This window comes from Papio anubis, chromosome 11 (assembly GCF_008728515.1).
Source record: "Papio anubis isolate 15944 chromosome 11, Panubis1.0, whole genome shotgun sequence".
Classification (NCBI taxonomy): Eukaryota; Metazoa; Chordata; class Mammalia; order Primates; family Cercopithecidae; genus Papio; species Papio anubis.
The window spans coordinates 102,987,324-103,015,128 of NC_044986.1; the positions used below are offsets into that span (position 1 = coordinate 102,987,324).

Below are 27,805 nucleotides of genomic sequence, written 5' to 3' on the forward strand. Positions count from 1 at the left end.
GGGGTGATACGGTTTGGATGTTTCCCCTCTCCAAATCTCATGTTGAAGTATAATTCCTAGTGCTGGAGTTGGGCCCTGCTGGGAGGTAATTGGCTCATGAGGGTGGATCCCTACCGAGACCAGCTCAGTCGGGGAGACCCTAACCCAGCGGTGCTAGAGGAATTAAAGACACACACACAGAAATATAGAGGTGTGAAGTGGGAAATCAGGGGTCTCACAGCCTTCAGAGCTGACACCCCCAAACAGAGATTTACCCACATATTTATTAACAGCAAACCAGTCATTAGCATTGTTTCTATAGATATTAAATTAACTAAAAGTATCCCTTAAGGGAAACGAAGGGATGGGCCAAATTAATTACAGCAGGAACACGCCCTTAAGACACAGATCGCTCATGCTAATTGTTTGTGACTTAACAATGCCTTTAGCGGTCTTCCGCCCTGGGAGGGCCAGGTGTTCCTTGCCCTCATTCCTGTAAACCCACAACCTTCCAGCTTGGGCGTTATGGCCATTATGAGCATGTTACATTGCTGCAGATATTTACTTATAGCCAGTTTTGGGGGGGCTTGCTCCCAACAGGTCCCTCGTGGCTTGATGCTGTCCTGGTGACAGTGAGTGAGTTCTCGAGAGATCTGGCTGTTTAAAAGTACGTGGCACCTCCCTACCACTCTGTCTTGCTCCTGCTCTGCCATGTGAGATGCTGGCTCCACCTTCAGCTTCTGCCATGAGTAAAAGCTCCCTCAGGTCTCCCCAGAATCCAAGCAGATGCTAGCACCTTGCTTCCTGTACACCCTGCAGAACCGTGAGTCAATTAAACCTTTTTTCTTTATAAGTTGCCCAGTCTCAGTTATTTCTTTTTTTTTTTTTTCTTTTTAATTTTGTTTATTTTTCTAGTTTTTTTTTTTCTTTTTCCAAATTCTCCCAGATCCTGATCAGGTACTTCTTTATAGCAACACAAGAACAGCCTAACACACAGGATTAAGTTGATTCCAGGTAAATCAATTAAGAGAAGCAGTGACTCGCTGGAGACAGCAGCAAACTCAGGCCAGTTTTATTGCAAACAAAGCAAGTCATTCAAGTGAATTATGGAAATTGAGAGTGCGCATGAAGGGGTGGCAAGGGAACGGGACTCTTGAAGACGGTCAGTGTTTCCTTGGTTTGAACTTCAGAGCCACACTGTTGATGCAAAACCTCTGACCGTTGGGTCCAGGTCCATCAGGAAACACGTGACCTAGATGAGCTTCACACTGCAAAGGACAGAAGCCTCTGTCATCTCCAAATGCAAACAAAGCTCTTTATGTAAAACCAGACAGACGAACCCCCCCAAAATCACTCCACTCTGGAGTCTGACATCTGTGTTAGGAGAAAAGTCTATTGCATCCGAATTAAATTAAGAAATGAAAGAAAGCAGAACACAGTCACGGTCAATAGTTTTCCTTTATCAATAGGATGTGAGCGAGTTATTAAATTTGGGCCTTTAGAGTTACTCATCTAAAAATGGGGATAATTATCATACCTACATAAGAGAGCGGTGGGGACAATTAATTGATATATTGCACGCAAAGCATTAACATAATTCCTGGGTAAGTACTGAATAATATTGTAGTACCCAGTGTATTATTATTATTTATCACTTAAGGCAAAACCACGCTATCTTAATCAGCTTGCCTCTAGTGTTTTACAAAACCCATGAGTCAGAAAACGTGAGCAGCTAAGGATATCAAAATGAATTTGTGATCTGGATTTAAGCCACTCTCTCCTACTGGGCTCACAGAAGGCACAGATGCTGATGTCACCCGCAGCATTGCTCTGCCGGCCAGTGACATGCTGCAGGGTGCAAAAGAAGGTTGGGGAGATGGAGGTGCCAGCCACACTGGGTAAGTCAAAGATGAGATTCCAGCCACTATGGCAGGATAAGGGCTTCCTGCTCCTTATCCCTACTCAAAAGAAGGTGAAGATCCTACCTCTGTTCTCATCTCTATGGAAGGCTAGAACCAGGAACAGCCACATTAGAGAGAAGCTGGAGAAGCCTTTTCTCTTTCTTGCAGTGCCCAGAAGGGAGAGAGTGATCATTACTGTCATGTGTAGAAACCCCATGTGTTCTGGGCTGGGTGCAGTGGCCCAGGCCTGTAATCCCAGCACTTTGGGAGGCCGAGGCAGGTGGATCACTTGAGGTCAGGAGTTTGAGACCAGCCTGACCAATATGGCGAAACCCCGTCTCTACTAAAAATACAAAAATTTACTGGGTGTGGTGGCAGGCACCTGTAATCTCAACTACTTGGGAGGCTGAGGCACTTGAACTCAGGAGGTACAGGCTGCAGTGGGCTGAGATCGTGTCACTGCACTGCAGCCTGGAAAACAGAGCGAGACTCTGTCTCAAAACAACACAAAACAAAAAGGGAATCCCACGTGTTCTGAAGACAAAAGTACCCCTAGAAAAGGACACCAGATTTGCCAAGAACAAGGGAGCTGTTTGTGGCACTTGGGGCAGCATCAGGGAAAGTAAAACAAAATAAGAAATCTCACCTGCTTGCAGACGACCTCTGTGCGAGCTGATCCTAATGAGGTGTCCAGACGTCTCAGGATCCCTGTGTGGCTTTCATCAGAGCCAGACGTACCATGGGCCTCGGAAAACGAAGGCCACCCAGTGCCAGAGCAGTACTTTTTCTCAGAACTGTGGAAGACATAAATGATACTACAGCTGCTAATGACACTGTCATTAACATGCCAAGAGGGTTTCATGCCCCAACGTGTTGTTCCAGGGAACAGGATGTATTTCAACTCTCCTCTGCCAGATCCCACACCCAGCTATGTGACAGTCAGTCCCCCAGGAATAGTCCACACTGCACCTTCACTATTGAAGCCATTGCCTCTCGAAGTGAAAGGACTTCTTGATCCTTTGATGCTAAAGCCTTCTTTCTGGATGTCCAACAAGGATCTAAAAACACATGGTGCTTTGTGAACTGTGTTGCATATTAGGTAACACAGATCAAGCCCATGTGTTGAAAATGTCAAAAAAGGAGAAATCAAAACGAAATACTAATGGTCGGAGGAAGTCATCATCATCTTGGTGCAACACGGAAGTGTAAGGTCTGATGAGAAAGTCATGCTTAGCAACAGGAATTTCAAGTTATCTAAACACAGAAGCCTGACCAGGGATTCAAAAGCTGCCTCTGGCAACTTCTTAGCTGTGTGAAACCACAGCTCTTGAAGCCTCAGTTTGCTCACCTAGCAAATGGGAATAGTATCTACACTACAGGGCTGTTTTGAGGATTTGAGGGGAACTCTGTGAAGTGTGATATAAAGCTTAGCACAGGGCTGAGCACATGGTAAGTGCCCAGAATTCTTGCTGTGATGGTGATGATGATGATGATGATTGATTAATACGCCCGGGTACCTGGCATCAATAACTGCAGTGAAACCTAGCCCTCCAGAAGTCTCCCAAGGACTCATGATGCTGGCACAAGGAGAAGAACGACAGCAGGTAAATCCACTCACCAAAGACCCACCCTCTCAGTGTTCTGATGGATAAGCCCCCTTAAATGGCACTGGGAAAATAGACTTCAAAAATTGCTGTGGCAAGGAAATGGCTCTCTCTCTCTCTAAGGAAGAAAGAGAAGAACTGAATGTTAGACCCAGCCAAAAAACAAACGAACAAAACAAACTAAGAAGAAAAAGTGGCAAAGAATAAAATCCCTAGACGATGAACACAGAAGGATGTAGGGTCCAGCCCCACAGGGTCGGTGGGTTTTTCTCCCCCTGTGGGGAGATGAGAGATTGTAGGAATAAACACACAAGACAAAGAGATAAAAGAAAAGGCAGCTGGGCCTGGGGGACCACTACCACCAAGACGCGGAGACCGGTAGTGGCCCCGAATGCCAGGCTGCACTCTTATTTATTGGATACAAGACAAAGGGGCAGGGTAAGGAGAGTGAGCCATCTCCAATGATAGGTAAGGTCACGTGGGTCACGTGTCCACCGGACAGGGGGCCCTTCCCTGCCTGGCAGCCAAGGCAGAGAGAAAGAGAGGAGAGAGAGAAAGACAGCTTACGCCATTATTTCTGCATATCAGAGACCTTTAGTACGTTCACTAATTTGTTACCGCTATCTAAAAGGCAGAGCCAGGTGTACAGGGTGGAACATGAAGGCGGACTAGGAGCGTGACCACTGAAGCACAGCATTACAGGGAGACAGATAACTGCGGGCACAAGAGGTGGAGGAGTAGAGTCTTCCACAAGAGGTGGAGGAGTAGAGTCTTCTCTAAACTCCCCCGGGGAGAGGGAGACTCCCTTTCCCAGTCTGCTAAGTAGCGGGTGTTTTTCCTTGACACTGATGCTACCGCTAGACCACGGTCCGCTTGGCAACTGGTGTCTTCCCAGATGCTGGCATTACCGCTAGACCAAGGAGCCCTCTGGTGGCCCTGCCCGGGCATAACAGAAGGCTCGCACTCCTGTCTTCTGGTCACTTCTCATTATGTCCCCTCAGCTCCTATCTCTGTATGGCCTGATTTTTCCTAGGTTATGATTGTAGAGCGAGGATTATTGTAATACTGGAATGAAGAGTAATCGCTACAAACTACTGATTAATGATAGTCATATATAATCTATTATCTATATCTAGTATAACTATTCTTATTTTATATATTTTATTGTACTGGAACAGCTCGTGCCCTCAGTCTCTTGCCTCGGCACCTGGGTGACTTGCCACCCACAGCAGGAAGCCTAGCTGACAGCACAAACTCCCACAGAAACAACTGTGTAATGCAGCAATTCTCAAACATTTTGGGGTCAGCACCCCTCACGTCCCCTCTGTGTCCCCAAAATTAATAGGGATTGCTGAGAGCTTTTGTCTATGAGTTACATATGCCAACATTTAACAAATTATAAATTATAACTGAGAATTTAAAAACATGTGCATTAATTTTTTTTTTTAATATAGGTTGAGTGCCCCTTATCTGAAATGCTTAGGACCAGAAGTGTTTTGGATTTCAGATCTTTTTGAATTTTGCATTTTACCTGACGGTTAAGCATCCTTAATCTGAAATACTGCAATGAGCATTTCCTTTGAGTCTAATGTTGGTTCTCAAAAAGTTTCGGATTTTGCTGGGCATGGTGGCTCACACCTATAATCCCAGCTTTTTGGGAGGTGGAAGTGGGTGGATCACTTGAGCTCAGGAGTTTTTTTTTTTTTGAGATGGAGTCTTGCTTTGTCGCCCAGGCTGGAGTGCAGTGGCACAATCTCGGCCCACTGCAAGCTCCGCCTCCCGGGTTCACGTCATTCTCCTGCCTCAGCCTCCCGAGTAGCTAGGACTACAGGCGCCCGCCACTACACCTGGCTAATTTTTTGCATTTTTTAGTAGAGACGGGGTTTCACCGTGTTAGCCAGGATGGTCTCGATCTCCTGACCTCGTGATCCGCCCGCCTCGGCCTCCCGGAGTGCTGGGATTACAGACGTGATCCACCACGCCCGGCCGAGCTGAGGAGTTTGAGACCAGCCTGGCCAACATGGTGAAACCCTCTCTCTACTAAAAATTAAAAAACTAGCTGGGCATGGTGGTACATGCCTATAGTCCTAGCTACTCGGGAGACTGAGGCAGGAGAATATCTTGACCCCACGAAGCGGTGGTTGCAGTGAGTGGAGATCAGGCAACAGAGCTAGACTTGTCTTAAAAAATAAAAAAGTTTCAGATTTGGGCGCATTTCAGATTTTGAATTTTCAGAGTAGAGATGCTCAATGTGAAATAAATTTATTACATGTTAACATCACATATATTTATGACAAATAATTATATTTTTCTAAATGAAACAAACATTTCATGAGAAGAGTTGCACTGTTTTACAATTTTGCAAGGCTCTTTAACGTCTGGCTTAAAAAAAAGACAACTGAATCTTCCTCTGGATTCAGTCTGTTGCTATGTTGTTTTGATTGAGGTATAAGAGGATGTGGCCTCAAGTGGCCTCAAGTGTGGTTGGAAAAGCCCCTAGAAAAGTCCCCCCCAGGAATCTCTGGGGTCCTCAGACTAGGCTTTGAGAACCACAAGTATAGCCATTAGGAGGAAAGGCTTTGATTTCTGAAAGATTTGGGTGTGAATCTGGGATCTGTCTGTTACATCTGTGTCACCTTGGCAAGTCATTTAATTTTTTGAAGCCTCAGCGTCCTAATCTATAGACAAGCATAGACTAAAAAAAAGTTCTAAGCCACCTACTGACTAAATAGAGCCCTTCTTAGCCAAGGGGACTCCAGAAAAACCTTTAAACCGAGTTTCCAGTCATGATGGGACAGGAGGTCAGACACACCTCGTTATACCCCCTCCCTCTCATGGTTTAGACACAACAAATGACCAGCACTGATGTTTAAATAGAGATCATAAGACTGGCAAACAGACTCTTTGTGGCAATAATATACCACATTATAAACAGGACCTAAGGCCATGCCAGGCGAGGGTGAAGTCACACACCCCTACACTTAAAGAATCAACTCTGTTACAACTGCCACAAGGGTTTTCTTTTTCTCTAGCAGCTAAACAATCACTGGCCTTGAGATAAGCAGCTCATCTACCATCAGACAGTGACTAGCTGAGACCCTTTGTTCCACCAGACATAACTACAGCTTTGATTGCACAAGAGACTGATTTTAGTAACTTTCTCCTGATTAAAAGACCATGAACTGGTTCTGGATGGTTTACAGAGGCTGTGCACTTGCGGGCCTTCATATCCTGAAAGACTTTTGATGTACAGGGTCTAATTGTAATACATTTAAATGTTAAGTTTCTACCCCCAAATAAACATAGGTCATGTGTTACATGCATGTCTGTTCAATATGCGTATGTCAGGACCATCTTCACGAATTTTCATAACCCCTCCTGTGATCTGTTAAATAGGTATATTTAGCCAACCCCTTCAGCATAAATCTCCTACCCCAGCTGCTCCCCCTTCCGAGTGCCTGCATCTGCGCTTGGCTGGGAGCTCGCTTTCCAGCCTGTGGGATGGCCACCCTGAAGACTGTAACCCTTTAGAAGAAATAAAGACTCCTTTTCTACATTTATAGATTGTATGATTTTTTAAAAGCTAACAATAGCAATGGAATTATCACCTCACTTTCTGTATGTATGCTTAGCATAGTACCTGACACATGGCACATAAGTCAGTAGCTATTTTTTAATTTTTTTATTATTAATACCAGAAATCTATGAAATGTGAGCAGTTGTGGGTCCAACTAGAAGTGTTTGCATATTCAGGTCAGGTTCTTTGCAATCCTCTTCCAAGGGTTCGAAAACATTCATCTGACCACTCTGCTCAGGGAAAAACATCATTAAGTATCTTTTAATCCCAGTCTTTCCATCCTCAACATTATATATAAACTAGTGATCATTAAATGAATTTTGATGGAGAATTATGACTACAATAAAATTTTTTAAATAAATGAACCTACGACTAATAAAAACTCATTAAAGCATTTTATGGGAAACAATAAACCTTTATTGATGCAATTAGCAGAATCTGGAGATTTTACCAAGTAATATGAGAGGCCTAACGTATATAAGTTAAGACTGGGAACGAAAATATTAAAGCCAATCAGAAATTCCAATATACATATTTAAGTGATTAGCAGATTGTAAGGTTTGCCCTTGAAGAACTAAAACCATTCTGAATCATATACTCTAAGGGATTTTTACTTTGTTTCATTTTATTTGCTTTGGTTTTACTTGATTTCTGGAAGTTCTACAGTTCCCAAACCAACAGCACAGGCACTTGGTGATAACTGACAGCCCTAACCTCTTAGAAGAATTTCTATTCCTTTGAGGGAATGGGGCACACAAAAGGTTTTTAACAATATTACTTGGTTACCCATGGTGCATAAGACATCAGGACGTTATGTAAAACGTGAACTAGTATCAGGCTCTGTTTCCTCTTATTTTAAGAAGATTTATGATTGTGAAATATGTGATCCCACAATAGATTTTAATAAACACTTTCCCAATAGGCTTATGTGGAAGAAGAAAGGGAGAAGGAAGGAGAGAAGGAGGAGAGGAAGTGGCAGTGGGGGACAATGTCACTTCATTCCAAGTTAGCGAAATGAGAGTCTGGAGTCCCTAGGAGTGTGGCAACACATGCTGGAAAGTGTTCTTGACCCAGATACCTTTGATTAAAGGTCTCTGATTTGGAGAGGCAGAAGCTCTCAAAAACTGTGCACCAAACTCATTCCAACAACTATAGGATGATGAGGAGAATGATGGTAAGTCTGGCAGATGAGGCTGGCAACAAGGCTCTGGAAAGGGAACTCATGAGTTACACTGGCCAGGATCACCATCAGAGACTGGTTATGTCTTCTGAGAAACTTACACCTGTAATTCAGAAAGCAGGCACCAGAAGGCGATGGCACCTATGTCAACGGTGCTGCCCACGTGGCTTAATGGAAGCTCAGCTAGTGAAGAATGTGGGCTCTGGAGTCCAAAACTGTGAGGTCATATTTTGGCTGGCTACCTGTAAGCCGCGGAACCCTGGACAAGTTATTTCATCTTCCTCTCAGTTTCCTCACATGAAATGAGAATAATAACAGCACTACGGGGAGCTGCCAAGAGGTCTGATGAAATGATGCACATGAAGAGCCTGGACATGGCACCTGCCACATGTCCAGAGGGCTCTTTCATTGCTGGGGTGCTTTCCACTCTCAAGAAGAGTGTACTGTACAGGCTCCAGTGGAACCCAAATTCCTGCACTATGGCTTACTAGATAAGTGACCTTGAGCAAGTTAGTTAAATTCTTTAAGCCTCAGTTTTCACATCTGTTAAATGGGGGTTTTCATAGCTCCTTATTGGAAGGTGAGGATTGTTTGCAAAGCATTGGAGCCCAGTGTCGGGCATGTAAGTGCTTAAGAAGTTGCAGCCACTTCCCTCACATTTCCACAGTGATTTCATAATCACAGCTGCTTTCTTTTTTTTTTTTTTTTTTTTGAGATGGAGTCTCACTCTGTCACTCAGGCTGGAGTGCAGTGGCTCAATCTCAGCTCAATGAAACCTCCACCTCCTGGGTTCAAGCTCTTCTCCTGCCTCAGCCTCCCTAGTAGCTGGGATTACAGGCGTGTGCTACCATGCCCAGCTAATTTTTGTATTTTTAGAAAAGCCAGTATTTCGCTATACTGGTCAGGCTGGTCTCGAACTCCTGACCTCCAGTGATCCACCCACCTTGGCCTCCCAAAGTGCTGGGATTACAGGCGTGAGCCACCATGCCCAGCCCATAACCACAGTTTCTGATAGTCCCAACACTGCTATGGCTTCTAAGCAGCAGGACGGATATTATTAATCAACCAATCAAGAAGTACTTACAGAGCATCTAAGTATCTGTTTCCAAGGTGGCTACAACAAAATACCACAAAATGGGTGGGACTCTCTCACAATCTGGAGGATAGAAGTCCAAAGTCAAGGTGTCCGCAGGGCTCTGAGGCGTCTAGGGAATCCTTCCTTGCCTCTTCCTACCTTCTAAGGTAGGCAGTCTTTGGTTTATAGCTGCAGATCACCAACCTCTGCCTCCGTTTTCACATGGCTGTCTCCTCTCTGTCTGGACGACTTCTCCTCTTCTTAGAAGGACAGCAGTGATTTTGGAACTAGGGCTGACCCCACTCCAATATGATCTTATCTAAACTAATTATACCTGCAGCCACCCTATTTCCAAATAAGGTCACATTCCCAGCTTCCAGAGATTAAGACTTTAACCTGTCTTTTTGGGAGACAAAATTCAACCCGTAGCAACTTCCATGAGGCTTGTCCAAGAAGGATAAGATGGCCAAGGGGCTCAAGAGCTAATCAAGTTTCTCTCCTTAACTAAATAAAATACTTGAACCAATAGGAGAATAATTAGGTCCTAAATTGTGTGATACTGATAAATAGGAATTTGAAGCAGATTTAAAAAAAAAAAACCCACAGTGTGTGCTATCAGAGGAGGTTTCAGGATAAATCTGGGATCCAAAAATAAGTGGAATTTCAATTAGCAATAGTGGGGCTGAGCAGATCCCAGGAGGCCAGCACAGCATGAAGGGGGTCCCAGGCAGGAAGCAGCTGAGCTGAAGCAGGCAGCTCAAAGGAGCGGGCCCTGCATTTACTTGTTAAAAGAACTACTTAGTTTTGGTTGACCAACTTTCCCTTCACTTTCATTCTACACAAACATTTGAAGGAATTTTTTTTTCTGTACCTCTGCTTCCTACTATAGAAACTGGAGACCAGAGACAGAAAGAGAAGGAAAATGAGAGGCAAAACAAGAACGTATTTCTAAAACTCCTCTTGAACAGGAAGAAGGCTCAGGAATATAGTCTGCATTTGTATATTCTCATTAATTAGAATATATCTTCCAGAATTCCTCAGGATCAAAAGCACATTCATGTATACAGCCCTAAGAGGGCTCTGTTGCTTAAGAACACGTCATTATGGCCAGGTGCGGGGGCTCACGCCTGTAATCCCCGCACTATGGGAGGCCAAAGCGGGCGGATCACCTGAGGTCAGGAGATCGAGGCCATCCTGGCTAACATGGTGAAACCCCATCTCTACTAATAATACAAAAAATTAGCCGGGCGTGGTGGCACACGCCTGTAATCCCAGCCACTCAGGAGGCAGGAGAATCGCTTGAACCTGGGAGGCCGAGGTTGTAGTGAGCCGAGATCACGCCACTGTACTCCAGCCTGGATGACAGAGCGAGACTCCATCTCAAAAAAAAAAAAAAAAAAAAAATCATTACTAACTTGCAGCAACTGCCTGGCCTGAGTCAGGCATGTCAGGCATCGCTCTATGCTTTTTCATGTATTAACTCATGACTCAGATCATCCTCCCAGCAACCTTATGAATTAGTTACTATTATCTTCATTTTAGAAGTGAGGAAATCAGACACAGAAAGGTTAAGAAATTTGCTCAAGGTCACATAGCAATGGGGCCAGGATATATACCTTGGCAATCTTAACCATTCTACTGCCTCTCCCATAAATGAGTGCATCTTTAAGAACAGTATATTCTGGAACATAAATAATCTTCAGGAATATATTGTTTCCTTCAGCTGCAGTAGCAGCAACAAGAAAGAAGAACAGAAACAAACTCAGAAGTCTTTAAGAATGCAAAATGGAAACTTTTCAACTGAAACTAAATGGTTACACAAAAACAAGGTTGGTGAATTGGCAGTCCCTTAAACTGGCCACTTGGTCAGTGGGCTTTTGGAGAATCAGCTGGTTTTCCTATTAGTCTTGACTCTTTCACAACCTCCAGGACCTGGGGTTGGTCACTTAATTTCCTTAATTTGAACTAGCATTGTGCTAATATAGTAGCCCCTGGCCACATGTGGCCTTTTAAGTTTAAATTAATTAAAATTAAATTTAAGTTTAAATTAATTAACATTAAATTGAAAAAGTCAGCTTCTCAGCCATGCTAGCCACATCTTGAGTGCTTAACAAGCATATGTGATGAGCGGCTACCACATGGCCAGATAAGACATCTCCATCACCACAGGAAGTTCTACTGGACAGAGGTTTGTGCTCTGGACTCAGGACCCTCCTGGTTCCAGTATTCTGACACTACAACTAAGCCTGCAAGGTGAAAGGAAGGGAAGAAGGCCCCTTCTTTTTCAGATGCAGAAACCGGAACATCAAGGAAGGGGAAGAGTGAAGACTATGATTTAGGAGAATGCTCTTGCAAGGATGATTTATCTTCTGTATTCACAGTGTGAAGAGGGAGACAGAACACTGCCTGATGCCTGCAGTAACAAGGGAGCCTTTGACATGCTGGCAGCATGGTTCTATGGCTTAAAGTTCATGGGCCATCTCAAAGTCCTACCTCTCCTCTTTAACAGAACCAAACGTCAAGAAATAACTATTGTCTCAGAAACCTAAGTCCCACATTTTACTGTGTAAAAATTAACCTCCTTCTAGTTTCCCCCATGCCAATGTGAATGCATCTGGGCAAAGGCCTGCCCATCTGTGAGCATGGAGGAAAATCGATGCTAATCGCTCCTCATCCTTGCAGGCGGGTCCGGCTTCCTAACGCGGCCCACATTAGCAGCCAGTCGGGCAGGAAGGCCCAGACTGCTCAAAGCCCAGAGGACAGAAGGAAGCACTGCCTAATGGGTGATGCACAGAGCTGGCTTGATTTATATTTTATTCTAAACTAATTTAGGGTTGATGCAAAAGAAAGGAAAACATCTTTGAAGTTCTGAAAAATAGGACTTCAAAGATATTTTCCTTTCTTCTCCATCGAATCTACTTTTTTTTTAAGACTGTTTCCTGCGTGTCTAAACAAAAAAGCCTTTGTTGAGAGATTTCAGATCCTGATTGACTTAAAAGAGGCTTTGAAATCAAGGGACAATTAAATTTACTTTTAGCTATATAGAAGACGGTATGGTATTCACTACTGTCAAGCATTGTGGGGAATCTATCCTCATAAAATTCTACATTTCCTAAATTAAATTATAAACCCATTTTCCCTGGGAGAAAGAGAGTTTTAATCACATGGCCCAGCAAATATAATCATGGTTTAGATTTCTTTAAATACTTTCCCTCTAAAAAAAAAAAATCTCTAATAGTTTTATCATAAGGTACCCACCAAGTTTTATTTCCTTGCTATTTCTTGAGGATAGAGGAAAGAAGAATATAAGCTAAGAAGTCTTGTTAATGGCTCTAAATGCTAGAAATAAAAGTAAAGACAGGCAAGTATCTCATATGAATAGCTCTCCTTACAGCAACAATGCAAAATGAGAAGGGCAATTTAAAAAACAAAATGGGTATTATGGGTATTTATTTATCCAAGATCTCAAATGAAACACAGCAGTAAGAACCTGGAGGTTTGCTCTCCTTCCGTAGCTCTCGATTCTTTATCTTACCTGAAGAGTGGACTATCACAGCACACGCAATGATACATTCCTGCTTCCTTGTTATTCAGGTAGATCCCACTGAAAGGCTGAAAGTAAATTAGATATGTCACGTTCAGATTTCTCATACTACTGGCAGGAGATGATACAGCAGATTTAAATCCTGGGTAAGTCCCCAAATCAAGGAATTTCTGTACTAATTTGACGAAGTGCAAATAACGCCAGAGAGAAAATTATAATGCACCCAATGAAGCAGCCTGCAGATGTATCTACAGCCGGGGCTTTATTGCACCCAATATGCAAATTATGACATTGATAATCTTTGTATTCATACAGGACTTTTCATCCAAGAGCATCAAAGTCGGTGAAAAAGCAAGAGAACAGAGTCTTGTCCTCTGTGATTGTGTGAGATTTCGTTCTCCCTTTTAGAAGAGTTAATACAACAGGAATCTAGTCCACTGTCTAACATACTTTGAAATCTCCAGTTAAAGACAGAATATAAATACATAAAAAGCATAGTTCAGTGAGATCAGGGATTTTGCCTTTAATATGCTTCATATAATGTTTAGGACACAGTGTACTTAATAAATGTTAAATAATGAGCTAGATTCTCCCCCCACCAACCCAGGTTACTACTTAGATGAAATTACTACGTTCATTGTGAGTTACAGGGTTTGCAAGTTTTCAGAGGTATTCTGAGAGGAGAACAGGAGACAAGTCAATGAATGAGCCAAGTCAATATTTGTTTAAATGTTATTTCTCAAACTTGATTTTTCTTTTTTTTTTTGAGATGAAGTCTCACTCTGTTGCCCAGGCTAGAGTACAATGGCACGATCTCAGCTCACTGCAACCTCTGCCTCCTGGGTTCAGGTGATTCTCCTGTCTCAGCCTCCCGAATAGCTGGGACTACAGGTGCATGCCACCAAGCCTAGCTAATTTTTGTACTTTTACGGGGTTTCACCATGTTAACCAGGTTGGTCTCGAACTCCTGACCTCAAGTGATCGGCATGCCTCAGCCTCCCAAAGTGCTGGGATTACAGGCACTTGCTATGAGCCACTGCACCCGGCTGATGACTTTTTTTAAAGACCATTTTTGCCCAATTTCTTTTGTCATCTCCTCTGTCAAAGAAAATTAAAGAAAATCAACCCTTGCACAAGCTGACTATGAAGATCCACTATCACAGGGCCTGGCAGCAGGCACCATCCCCTCCTATGGGCCAGAGGAAAGCCAAAGCACAGAACAGCTCATCAAGTGACAAAGCTGACTCAGGAAATCTTCAGACCCCTCCAGGCTTCCCAACTCAAAACATTCACAGGTCAAACATCCAAATTCCCTGTGGTAGTTTAACAGCACATTTTCAGTGAGCTGCATGACAGACAATTTCAAATTAACCTACTGAGCCTACCATCTGGGCACACTTGGATGTTTTCCTTCTTTAAAACCCTAAACTTAGCTGCAGAAATCTGAATGGTAGTGAGCTGGTCCTTTATGGCCAGTCCCCTCAAATGCCTGCTCCCAAAACTGGCACTAGTTGGCAGCTGTAAAGAAGAGGAATTTGGCCCGGTATGGTAGCTCATGCCTGTAATCCCAGCACTTTGGGGGGACCGAGGCAGGTGGATTACCTGAAGTCAGGAGTTCAAGACCAGCCTGGCCAACATGGTGAAACCCCATCTCTACTAAAAATACAAAAATTAGCCAGATGTGGTGGCACATGCCTGTAATCCCAGATATTTGGGAGGCAGAGGCAGAAGAATTGCTTGAACCTGGGACGCAGAGGTTGCAGTGAGCCGAGACTGTGCCACTGCACTCCAGCCTGGGCGACACAGCGAGACTCCATCTCAAAAACAAAAAAAAAAAGAGGAAGCTTCCCATCCTTCCAACCTGGGCTGAAGATGCACACATGCAAAACAGGACTGCCAGTTCCAAGGCTGATCTAGAAAAGCCTTTTCATAGGATCCAGACAGCCTGGGAAGACTCAAAACATAATCTAATTATTGCAGGGGGGCAGTTGGACAGAGGAAGTGACAGATAACTGCTATCACAGTAAGCAAAATAAAAATTAAAAAATCAGTGAAGGCCAGGTGCGGTGGCTCATGCCTGTAATCCCAGCACTTTGGGAGGCCGAGGCGGGTGGATCACCTGAGGTCAGGAGTTCAAGACCAGCCTGGCCAACATGGTGAAACCCCATCTCTACTAAAAATACAAAATATTAGCCGGGTGTAGTGGCAGGTACCTGTAATCCCAGCTGCTCGGGAGGCTGAGGCAGAATTGTTTGAACCCAGGAGGCGGAGATTGCGGTGAGCCGAGATCACACCATTGCACTCCAGCCTGGGCAACAAGAGCAAAACCCCATCTCAAGGAAAAAAAAAAATCAATGAAAAGGAATACTCAGCCAACATAGTTTCTGAAATGACATCTACCCACTCTCTCCTTGCCTAGCTTCCTGATGTGCCCTCCCTCTCCAATTTTATACAAGTCCTGTAACTTATTTAGGGTTAAACTCAGCTTCTATCTCATTTCTAGTATTTACCTGATAATCTAATATAAACCCAGGTTGAGCTGGGTGCTAATGTTGCAGAGGTGGGCAGCAAAACAGTTTCTGCACTCAAAGAATTTGCTACTTCAGTGGGAGGAAGACACACGTGAACTGACAATTTATACCATGCGGTGACAGCTATGATAGAGATGGCATGGAGTTCGGGTAGCGCTGTACCCTTCACTATGAAGGGAGTTTCCACAAAGGCTGTCTGTATCAGATATTATCTGAGATGGTGGGGGGGAGTCTTTTTATTTCTTAACCTTTTATTATTATTCTAAATTGCACAACTGATTGTTGTTTATTATAGAAAAATGCCAACACTAAGCTGACTTTTGAATGAGGAAATGGAAGAGTATTTCTGGCAGGCAGAACACCTTGGGCAAGGCCCACATGAGAGAAGAGGGCAAAGAGGAGGATGGAGAGAGATGATGCCGGAAGGTGGGTGAGACCAGGCCAGCTGGGGTTGGTTAGATCGTGACGAAGAGCTTAAACTGTGTCCTACTGGAAATGTGAAGCTACTGGAAACTTGTAAACTGGGTGGACACCTGATGGGAGTTGGTTTTTAGAAAGTTCTCTTGACATTCAGGTAAAGAATGAGCTGGAATGGGGCAAGATGCCACCAAAGGCAGAGAGCAATCCAATGTCCCTCACACATGCAGGCCTGGAGTGTGCTCCTGCTCAGGCAGAGCAGTGGAAATAAAAGAAAGAGATTCAAGAATACTTAGAAGAGAGAACTGAAATGCCTGGCTGCACAGGGAGGGGCCAGGGTCAGAGAGAGAATGACGTTCCAGATTCCCCTGGGATTGCAAGGTCTGCTGGACCAACGGCAGTTTGCCATTCCATCTTGTCAATACAACACACCTGCTGGAAACAGGTGACACACTCAAGAGGGATGACTGCGGATAACTTCACACAGGACTGTTTACAAAGGTGCGGACAGGGCCAATGGAAATCCACAAGTGAGGGCAAAGCCTCCTAGGCTAATGACTTTGAGAAGCCATGGCCTCCACTAGGCCTGTGGGACAGAGGAAGAGGGAGTAGCCAGAACCTGGTGAGGCTGCACCTGCAGGGGAGGGCTGCCTGCAAGAGCTGCCACCTGCAATAAAGGAACACAGCCACTGCCAACCTGCAGCCCCACAGAGAGAATGCTGGGCCCTAGTGATTTCTCCATCCCACCTTTAGATCTCACTGGTGTCTCCCACTGGCTAAACTGAATCAATAGCTGCAGGGAAGAGGAACTGCTCACTCTTCCTAGAGCTCAGAGCAGGGGAATCCCGTGGAGAGTGGATCTGGAGAGTAGACAGAGAATGACCCGCACAAAACCTCCCTTCTATTGATACTTGACTTTCAGTTATTTCTCAGCCAGCCTGTAAATTTATTCTATTGGTCTAGCAGAGTGCTAGCATATTACTGTTGCCCAAGAAAAACCATGTGGGACTGAATTTTAATTTAGAGTCACCAAAGAGACACCTTCGATGTTTTATTTCTCTTCTCTTAGGTGAACAAAGCTAATGAAGGCTTACATTTCTGCAATATTCTAAAAAGTTAAACGTGGAAATGGATCCATGGAAAGGGATTTATAACATTAGTTAAAATAATGAATGATGCCCATTTTGTCAAATGGCCAAATACAGAGAGTATATTGCACCATCTGTTTGAGAAGCCCACAGATTTATTTTCCTAAACATCTGGCAGCTCATCTCTAGGTTCTCTCTACGTACCAAGCCCTGCCTGACTCTGCACCTGAGAATTAGGGTTGGCTTAGAATACTCTGGGAATACATACAACTGCTCACAGAGTATCATGTGGTTCCCTTGTGCAGTCTCCACAAATGGCTAATGTAGTCTCTTTCCCAACGAGGGCTTTAGTAAAATCCCACCTACAGGAAGTTTTCAAAAATACCAGCATTTCAAGAGACTCTATTGGGATGTGCTGGTCCTTCTGATGACTTTAGCATTGGAGAAACTGAGGGTGACACCGTGATTACAATGGCAGTGCATGTGGGTAGTGACATGAGTTTTGCAGGTGCTGACAAAGGAAAAAACATTCATACTCTACTATGCTTGAAGCCACAGGGCTGGGGTCCACTCTGTGAGATCTGCTTCACTAGTAAAAAATACCTAATAACAAAGTTCAATTCAGAAAAGCTACATTCCAGCAGCTATATTTGGGTCTAAGACTGCTGGTTAAGAAATGCGGCACTATGCTCTCATTTATATGTGAGAGCTAAAGAATTTGAACACATGGAGGTAGCGAGTGGAAAAACGGATAACAGAGCCTAGGAAGGGTGAGCAGAGGGTAGGGGGAGGATGAAGAGAAGTGGCTTAAAGGCCACAAACATACAGTAAGAGAAAAGGAATATGCTCAGGGCCTGACAGCAGAGTAGGTGGATGACACTTAACAAAAATGCATTGTATTTGGGTGACAGACACCCTGAATACCCTGACTCGATTACTATGCATTATATATGTGTAACAAATTTTCTCCTGTACCCCAGAAACTTGTACACACACACACAGATACACACACACAGACACACAGATAAATGCAGTGCTGTAAAAAGTGATGTTATAATGAGGAACCACTGAGGGTTGTTTTCTCAGAAAATGAATGAAAGCCGAGACTGCCGAACGCAGTTTAAATAATGTTTGCACCGTTTACCTGGCAGTCATTCAACATTCACAAAAGTTGATTTTTTGGATGCCTACTATGGCCAGCCACCACATTAGGTGCCAGGGGTTATAGCAGCGATGGCAAATGCTATGAAGGAAGAGTTCTGCTAGAAGCAAGCCTAGCTGGGGGCTAGGAGAAGGTTTCCCAGAGAAAGTGAGATTTGGGCTGAGAGCTACAAGGTAGGTCTGAATGAATGGGTGGAGGGTGTGGGGAGGGATGATGGGAGAAAAGAAGGAATGCCGGGTGCAAAGGCCCTAAGAGAGAAGGGAGCCCAGGGTGTGTGAGAGCTCAAGGGTGGTGTGGCCAAAGTACTGGGTCAAGAGGGAAGATGGCTGGATTTGAGGATGGGGTGGGAGCCAGGGGCCGTTAGGACCTTATTAGTCATCTCATCTTTTCTTTTTCCTTGAAAGCACTGGGCAGCCACCGAAGGTTTTGAGCTGGGGAGTGATATGGTCAGATTTGTGTTTTCCAAAGAACTCTTTGGCTGCAGTGTGGAGAATGGGTTGGCTGGAGCAAGAATGGCCATGCGCAGAGAAGGTGACAGTGACTTGGCCCCGAGGGGAGGTGATAGCGGTGCATGGAATTGAAATGACAGGAAGGTTATTTAGGAGTCAGAATAGAGATGATGTGTCCAGGGAAGAGTTTCAGGTTTCTACAACTTGATGAATATCAACACTCCGAGAAGGGGACAATGGAAGAGGAGTGTTGCTGGGTAGTTGGGTTTCATAGCTGGACCTATTCCAGCTGCCCCCTCACTGCCAACACACGCAATCAGAAAACTGTAAACCAGCTTAGCTTACCGGTTCCGTTCCTTTTTCTCTCGTGACGTAGAACTGCTCTGGGGTTAGTTTCTTTTGCCACTCACTCTTGGCAAGAGGCAGCTCACACGTTGCAAGAGACCCTGTATTGTTAAACAGGAGTTTTAAAAATTAAAACAAAAACACCTGATGGACTTTTCTTCCTTGGCTTTTTTCCCTAAGTGCACTGTCACCCAGCAGAATAATCCAGTCCCTTCTTCTCTCTCCCACGAGTTTATTCTTCATGGGGACCAGAAGGCTAATGCCTTCATTGACTATTTAATTTAATAATAAATTAATAAGAAGTAGAGAGCCAGTTTTCTAGTCCTCCTGGGGCATAGAAGTGAAAGAGGCAGCTGAAATATGAAAGAATGTGGAATAATTCCCTTCAGGTACCTAAGGATAGAAACTGATCCTCTCTTCTCTGATGACTTTCAGAGGAGCAGTTGCTGTCAGGATCTAGCCGGAAGTAGCTGAGGCATTGGCCAGAAAAGAACCATGAGCTAGTCGATTATTAAACTCTTCTCCCTTGCTGGTTTATAAGGATAGCTCTGATTTTCTTTGTCAAGGGAGGTCTCTATTTTAAAAATCTTCTTGCATGGAACAAAAGAAGAAACTCCCATAGCATATAGTCCTGAAAGGGAAACAGACCTACAATAATCTATTATGATGCTTCATGGTTTTTGTCCATATTTTGTTTTCCTCTTTCCTGCTCGCCTTGGCATCTATATTACTACATTTATTCACATGAGCGTAAAACAAGTAACTAGAGCAATACTCTCTTTAGCCAAAGGGAGTAGGAAGTCCAACTCCTATAATAAATGTTTTTAATCATCCAACATTAAGAATTGGAAAGGATTTTGTAATGTGTCCAACTCTTCAGTTTACAGATGAGAAACAGAGGCCCAAAGGGTTAGTAATCTGACTATGGCACTGAAGATGAAATGTTAAATGCCCGTGATGCCAGCATCTATATATCAAACATGTCAGAAGTTACAGTTGAAATTCATTTAAGGTTACAAAAAAAAAGTCCTAAATTGTCCTTCAGCAAGAAAAGACTTATCTTCTCTCCAGTTTATAATACCGAACAATACTGCATTTCCAGTGATGCATATAGCTGATTGCTTACATTTTGCTAAAAGGTTTTTAAACTATTTAATATATTAAAAGTTTTTTTCTTTCTATTACTGTTATTATTTTTACACAAGGGCTCCCCTAGGAGGTATCTTTTATTAAATATACTGTTTATAAGACTACAGGGGTTTCTTTTTACTATGGAAATATATATCTGAAATTCCTATGGAATATACCTCAGTTAACACATGATTTTTGGGGTATTTGACACTTTGGGGACAAAACAAAATGTATTTATGTGATAATTACTATTGCTCAATGGCCTTCAGAGTTATCCTGCAGAATGTCAAGTAATAAATGAAGAAGGAATTATAGAAATTTTTAGATCACCATTTTGTAAAAATCATCAGAGGATTCCAAAACCCCTTTCGACTGTTGGGGAACAGAATAGTCACATCTTCCCAAAATACAACCCCAGAGTTTATTAATTACAAAGAAGAAAAATGCCACTACTTTAACCAAATAGGCTAAGCTAGCATCACCAACAGCGGGACAGGTGACATCTTGTCTACCTGATGTGATGCTCTGGAAAGGACACAACATCACCAGTAAAGTTTTCCTGCCGAAAACATTCAATCTGTGTTTCATGAAGAAACAATCACATAAGTGAAAATTTAGGGAAATTTTCACTTTCCTGTGGAAAGCAAGGACTCTCCACAACTGAAACCAATGTGTGACCCTTTATTAAATTCTAGATCCCAGAAAAAAAATAAGAGCTATAAAATACACTGTTGGTATATGGTGGAAAATTTGAATATCAGCTGTGTATTAGACAAGGGTGCTCAATTTCCTGAGAGGAAAACCGTCTTGCGGTTTTGTAGGAAAACGTCTTTGGTCTTAGGAAATGTGCTGAAATATTTAGCAGTAAAGTGTCATGATGTCTGCAACTCTCAAATGGTTTAGCAAGAGAAATATAAATAAGTAAGTGTGAGTGTGTGAGTGTATGTTTGTGTGTGTGTGTCTCAGTGTTGAGGGGAGAGACGGGGAAGAGCACATGAATCTAGAAAGAAACTTCATCTCCATGAGATTTTTCCCAGTAGCCCATAATCCCAGTTTAATTGTGAGGAGAAACATCAAACAATCCCAGACTGTGGGACATTCTACAAGGAACCCCACGAGTACTCCCCAAAACTGTCAAGGTCATGAAAAACAAGGAAAGACAGAGACAGTTTTGACAAATGTACTATGATGGTGTCAGTGGATAACCAGGGGGACCTGGGTGAGGGGTTTTGAGAACTCTGCACTATTTTTATAAATTGTCTATAAATCTAAAATTATTCCAAAATAAAAAAGCTTATTTAAAAAACTATCTTCTCCATGGCTACCCCTGTACCATCAAGCACTACTGGAGGAAATCCCCCACCTGGGGAGAGAGTTGTCCTTATAAACTCAAAGTTACTCATCTCACTGGGGTTTCAGTGAACCATGGTGAGTATTATCTTTCCCCAGTCAGCTGTCTTCCCATTTCTCTGCAATGGATGTTTTAAACCTTTTCCACTCTCAGGAATGTAAACTAGTACAACCACTATGGAAAACAGTGTGGAGATTCCTTAAAGAACTAAAAGTAGAACTACCATTTAATCCAGCAATCCCACTACTGGGTATCTACCCAGAGGAAAAGAAGTCATTATATGAAAAAAGATACTTGCACATACATTTATAGTAGCACAATTTGCAATTGTAAAAATATGGAGCCAACACAAATGGCCATCAATCAACTAGTGGATGAAGAAATGATGGTATATATATACTAAGGAATACCACTCAAAATAATGGCATTCACAGCAACCTGGATGGAATTGGAGACTATTATTCTAAGTGAAGTAAGTCAGAAATGAAAAACCAAACATTGTACATTCTCATTTATAAGTGGGAGCTGAGCTATGAGGATGCAAAGGCATAAGAATGATACAATAGAATTTGGGGGCTCAGAGGGGAAAGGCTGTGAGGGGGGATGAGGAATAAAAGAGTACACATTGGGTACCATGTACACTGTTCGGGTGATGAATACACCAAAATCTGATAAATAACCATTACAGAAATAACTTATTCATGTAACGAAACACCACGTGTTCCCCAAAAACCTACTGAAATTAAAAAAAAAAAAAAAAAAAAAAAAACCTTTTCCATTCTCCTCAAACCATGGTCTCTACTACATCTCCCCTTCCTCTCAACAGATTCCACTTTTGCAAAATCAAAAGCCACAAACCTTCTTGCTACCAAACCATCACACTTAACAATACCTACATCTACCCTTTTTCCTTTTTTTTTTTTTTTTTTTTTGTCGCCCGGGCTGGTTTTTTGTATTTTTTAGTGGAGACGGGGTTTCACCATGTTAGCCAGGATGGTCTTGATCTCCTGACTTCGTGATCCACCCGTCTCGGCCTCCCAAAGTGCTGGGATTACAGGCTTGAGCCACCGCGCCCGGCCCCCCTTTTTCCATCTTGTCACAATGGAACAAGTGACTGCCTCTGATATGGTTTGGCTCTGTGTCCCCACACAAATCTCATGTGAAATTATAATCCTCAGTGTTGGAGGTGGGGCCTGGTGGGAGGTGATTAAATCATGGGGGCCCTTTGGTGCCGTTCTCATGATAGTGAGTTATTGAGAGATCTGGTTGTTTAAAAGTTCACCTCCCCCTCTCTCTCTTCCTCCTGCTCTGACCATGTAAGATGTGCTTGCTTCCTCTTCACCTTATACCATGATTGTAAGTTTCCTGAGGCCTCCCTAGCCATGCTTCCTGTACAGCCTGTGGAACCATGAGCCAATTAAACTTCTTTCCTTCATAAATTACCCAGTCTCTGGTATTTCTTTATAGCACTTTGAAAACAAACTAATACAAGCCTCCTCCTGTCTGTTTTTTTGCCACTTTTGTTCAGGATCCTATCTCTTTTTGGCCACCCCAAATGATGAAAAAAGGGAATGCTTTAGCCAGAGGCACTAAAAAGAGCAAGAACAGGCTTTGCTAGTAAGAGTGAATGTCCTGGGTTCCTCCTCCCATATTTAAACTCTGGTCCCGTGGGGGAATTTGTGAGACCTAATCTCTGGCTATCACTGACATTTGTCAAGGAAAGGAGTAAACAGCATCATGATAAAACACCCTCCTCTTGGCTGTGGCAAAGATCTTGCATTATTCCTGTGGATAGGCAAGAGGACCAACTTCAGGAACTAAGGTTGGAATTTACAGTCTGTGAAGCTGGCTTTATCTCCCTATCTCCTTTCAGGGAGGAAGTGGAATGGGCTTAGAAAAAAACCCTATTGTCTCCTGGAAGCACTGTCCTTAGTGTGACTCAACAGGCAGCACAATATAGTAGCTGACACTGGAAAGTGGGAATTAGAGAAGGGCTAAAAGTCAGTGGGACTCTCATGAATTTGAGAGTGGGACTCTCAAGTATCTGTTTTAAAGCAGGTACTTCCTTCGCTTTGAACCTAAGGCTTGAGTTTGTCTGGGTTCCCAGCTCCCTCTCCCACACCTCTGTATTTTGTTACACCTATTAGAGAGTGACTATCTGTTCTTCAGACACCACCTCCTCCCTCTGCCCTAATTTTTTTAAGAGACCGGGTGTCACTGTATTGCCCAGAATGGAGCGCAATGGCTATTCATATGCATGATCAAAGCACACTACAGCCTTGAACGCCCGGGCTCAAGTGATTTTCCTTCCTCAGCCTCCAAAGTAGCTGAGACTACAGGTTCATGATACAGTGCCACGCTGTAATGTTTTCTTTTTAAGTTTAAAATATATAACTAGTATTTAAATTGCTAACCAAAAGAATTAAGCCTTCATCTAAGTACAATATGAAAGAACATTTTTAATGGTTCTTTTAATCCTTATCAATGTGGACCTTTTACACCATTTTTAATGTGTGTGAAAGCTTTAGTGGGTAGGCAATAATGTTTAGTTCTTGTTCAAGCACCAATTATGCAACATTTAGCTGCAGATTTGCCAGCCTAGAAGGCTCAGTCAAGAGCACACAGACTTTGCTTTGATAGCGCAATGACAAACGCTCAGTTGGGTACACCCAGGTCAGGATATATGTGTGCTGTATCACTTTTAGAGGTTTCTTTGACCTGGATGTTAAGAGCTGAATTATGATATTCCCTGCCCCCCAACTTCCAAATTCATATGTTGAAGTCCTAATCCCCAGTACTTTAAAATGTGACTGCATTTACAGACAGGGCCTTTAAAGAGGCAATCATGTTAAAATAAGGCCATTAAGAGGGGGCCCTGGTCCAATAAGACTGGTGTTCTCATAAGAGGAAGGGACAGCAGGGAAAAGGCCACCTGAGGACACAGCAAGAAGGTGGCTATCCCCAAGTTAAAGAAAGAGGTCTCAGGACAAATCTCATGACAAGTCTTGGTCTTGTACTTCCAGCCTCCAGAACCGTATGAAAATGAATTCCATCGTTTAAGTTGCCCAGCCTGTGGTATATTGTTATGGCATCCCTAGCAAATGAACACACTAGGGTTTTAGAAAACAACCAAAGTTTAAATAAAAATTGCAGTATGAGTAAATTCTGAGCAGTTTTATCAAACAGCAATTTAGGCACGTGTGCATTAGATACACGACAGGTTCTCTCACTTGGGAATGAGTCAAGTCTTCTGGCCACCATGGCTAGAGAGAGGTTTCCACACTGGTTGTGTCCTTTTGTGTGTGTGTGCAGGTATTTTCTGTCCTCTGCACCACGTGCTCATCCTTTGGGGGCTACACATTTTCCAGATTCCCTCTACATTCTCTTGCTATCTTCACTATGAAAACATTTATCCATTGCTGCTATTGCATGAGATAGCTACATAACTTTACTTTGAATTATGCCTTAATAAACTCAAATTCCTTGGAGTTCCCTTCTCTCTGTGTGCTGTGATTTGCACAGGTCATATATCTTGTTGGCCAGAAGTTCCACGGGGTGGGCCTCAACTTTTTCATCCCTAAGGAAATCCACTATTGGTCCTATTGTTACCTACTGGGTGCCTTCTTCGGGTTTTGCTAACCTTCCTGGCCACAGTTGCTATACTGCCAATTGTCACACATAAGCCCACTTCATTTCAATAAATAATGTGTTGAATCTAATGGAACTCATCAGAAACTGGTATTAAAAGAATCCCCAGCCCATTCTGATCTGCAGAACTAGTCTCTCCCATCACAGTACCTGGACTGTTTTAACCCTATGCCCAGGATGGTTTCCTAGCATAGTTATCTCTAGAAAGAATATTTTCCTGAAGCAACAGAGTTTTTGCTCCAGAATATTTCTTACTTTCCTTTTTCAGTTTGCTCTTTATCAACCTGGATTTAAAAAAAAAAAAAAAAAAAAAATCATTCTGAGCATATGAGAAATTGCAGCACTGGAGAAAAATACTGTCATTTCAGTATCTTCTCATTTCCCCCCTCCCAATTTCTCTCTCTCTCAACACTCCCTAAGCCCATGATTTAACTTAAATGTAGCTACATTTTTGTCCTTTACACTTATTTATGTAATCACAACTAACATTTATTGTGTGCCTGCTAAGTGTTAAACATTGTAACAAAATATTTAATTAAAAAGTTATTCTGTACAACAACCCTACTATTATCATTAGCCTTATTTGATAGAAGGAAAAAAAAATCTGAAGTTTAAACTTACCAAATTCAAGAAAGATGTCCAAAAACATTGTTACAAACTGAATGTTATGTATTCTCCCTGCTCCTCTCCCCACTCCCATATGCTGAAGCCCTAACTCCCAGTGAGATGGTATTTGGAGATGGGGCTTGGGAGGTTATTAGTTTTACATTAGATCATAAAGGTGAGGCTCCCTTGAGGCACTAGTGGTCCTTCCTGAGATAGTCACGTGAACGCAGAGTGAGAAGGCAGTCAACTGCAAGCCAGGAAGCAGGTCTGCATCAGGAACCAAGTCCGTTCCCACCTTGATCTTGGACTTCCCAGCCTCCAGAACTCTGAGAAAATGTCGGTTAAGTCACCCAGTCCACGGTGTTTTGCAATAGCAGCCTGAGCTCAGACACAGAGCCAGGAAGTAACAGAGAGCCAAGACTCAAAATCTGCATCTATTCATGCCCAGGCCCTTCATCCCAGAACTACTCCCTGTTTATCATTTTTAATGACTCCCTAAAAGTTTGTTGAATTTAATTTTCATGATTTACGTAAGTATTTCTTAACTGATTTGAGTTACAGCCAGTTTCCATTTTATAAGAGACCAGTGCTTAAAGCATCTTTGCATATATCTCCTTGTTCTTCTTTTGAACTATTTCCTTCGAATAAATTCCCAGGACGGATATCTGATAAGGTACATAGCTCCTGTTACCTACTGGTGTCTGGCCAAATTTTAATGTTGGTGGAGAACTTCAGATCCCAGGGCAATTCATTAGGCTGCTTCTGACAGCAGCAATTATAGCCATGAAGTAGTTACTGCTATAACCACCATCCTGTATCAAGGGGTTATAGAGAGCTCGTCGGTAACTGTGATCTGTTTCTATTACCTGTGGTTCTCAGCAAAACAACGCTTGGCATACAGTGGGCTCACAAAGGTCATCAGACTGACTGACCAGAGACACCAGTGGTTAGAAAGGTCATAGCTGGAAGTCATGTTGGATCAGCTAACATTTCACAACGCCAACGCTTTTATTTAGTTAAGTATTCTTTTAACACTACATTTTGAAAACTTCAGGGGCTAAAAAGAGCTCAGAATGAGTTGGTACATTTTCATCAGTTGGGTGAATGTCTTCAATGAACATATATAAAATTGGATTCAGAGTGGGTCAGTCTGGCAACCGCCCAGGAAGCCAATCCCCTGGGGCACTAAGTTCCCCTGAAATAGACCTGAAATACAGGGGTAGCTGGCACAGGTCTCCCGAGGTGACTCCTTCCTGCTTGGTGAAGTGTGCAGGTACCCACATCCAAGAAAGGATCCAAAGGCATTTAGCAGAAAACTAACACTCACTCTCACTCTCTCTCTCTCTCTCTCTCTCTCTCTCTCTCGCCCTGGTCTCTGTCTCAGTCATTAACAATGGCTGTCACCTTAAAGAAGGAACAAATGATCAACCCAGTCTCCCTGGCTCTTAGACACACGGGAAGACAGCAGGGCAGGAAACACCCCAGGAATCCCTAGTGTGAACTGCCGGCTTCTCAGATGCTGGAAGGAAGCCCGCGGAACTACGAAGAGGGCTGCAGTGCGAAATACTGGAGGCCTTCACAGGGGCGCGCGGGCCGGGCTGCTGCAGCCCAGACCGCGGGCCTTCGCCTGGAGTCCCGGATAGGGGTCAGGGGCCCCTGCGCCAAGAGAAAAAAAAAAAAAACCAATTTCGCGCACATTTAGGGGGCTCATGTGTTCATTTCCTCGAATTCTCACAGGGGTCAGTCGCCACCCCGCCGCCACCAAGTTTACAATCCACTGTCCCAGACCCTCGGGTCGGGGGGGGAGGCGGGGGGGCAGGGGTGCCTGCCAGGGCAGCGCCCGGCCTGGACCGTCCTTAGGCTCCCGGGTGCAGCGGGTGAAATGACGCCGAAAGCCGTAGGCAGCGGTGGGGCCTGCGGGACCCGCGTCCTACCTGCCTCCCCCAGTACCGGCCCAGTGCAGGGCTCGCCGCCGCCGGCTCGGCCCCGCACCGCCCGCCGAGGCGCAGCTCCGAGGGTCAGGCCTCGGAGCAACCAGAGGAGCCGCGCCATGACGCCCGCTCCGGCGCCGCTCCGCCCTCTGCCCTCTGCCCTCTGCCCGTCTCTGCCCGTCTCTGTCCCTGCCCCCATCCTACCCCTCCCCCATTCTCTCCCCTCCGTCGGCGATAGTCGGCCTCCCTCCCCACGCTCCGCCCACACCGCCTGCCACCTCTTCTC

The 27,805-nt window shown here is 43.7% G+C and overlaps 1 protein-coding gene across 2 annotated transcripts; it reads right to left on the reverse strand.

Moving 5' to 3' along the window:
• Nucleotides 1-1,023: 1,023 nt before the first annotated feature.
• Nucleotides 1,024-27,805, reverse strand: MSRB2 (methionine sulfoxide reductase B2). 2 transcript variants are annotated; one of them, XM_003903462.3, is made up of 5 exons: nt 27,523-27,805; nt 18,853-18,953; nt 12,852-12,928; nt 2,527-2,674; nt 1,024-1,247 (listed from the first exon to the last, which is right to left on the reverse strand). In XM_003903462.3, exons 1-5 carry the CDS (start codon nt 27,716-27,718, stop codon nt 1,143-1,145), a joined length of 627 nt encoding a protein of 208 aa, XP_003903511.2. In that variant the 5' UTR covers nt 27,719-27,805; the 3' UTR covers nt 1,024-1,142. The 2 variants fall into 2 exon arrangements, with proteins under 2 accessions (XP_003903511.2, XP_009212353.2); XM_009214089.4 differs by lacking the exon at nt 27,523-27,805 and adding an exon at nt 25,604-27,220.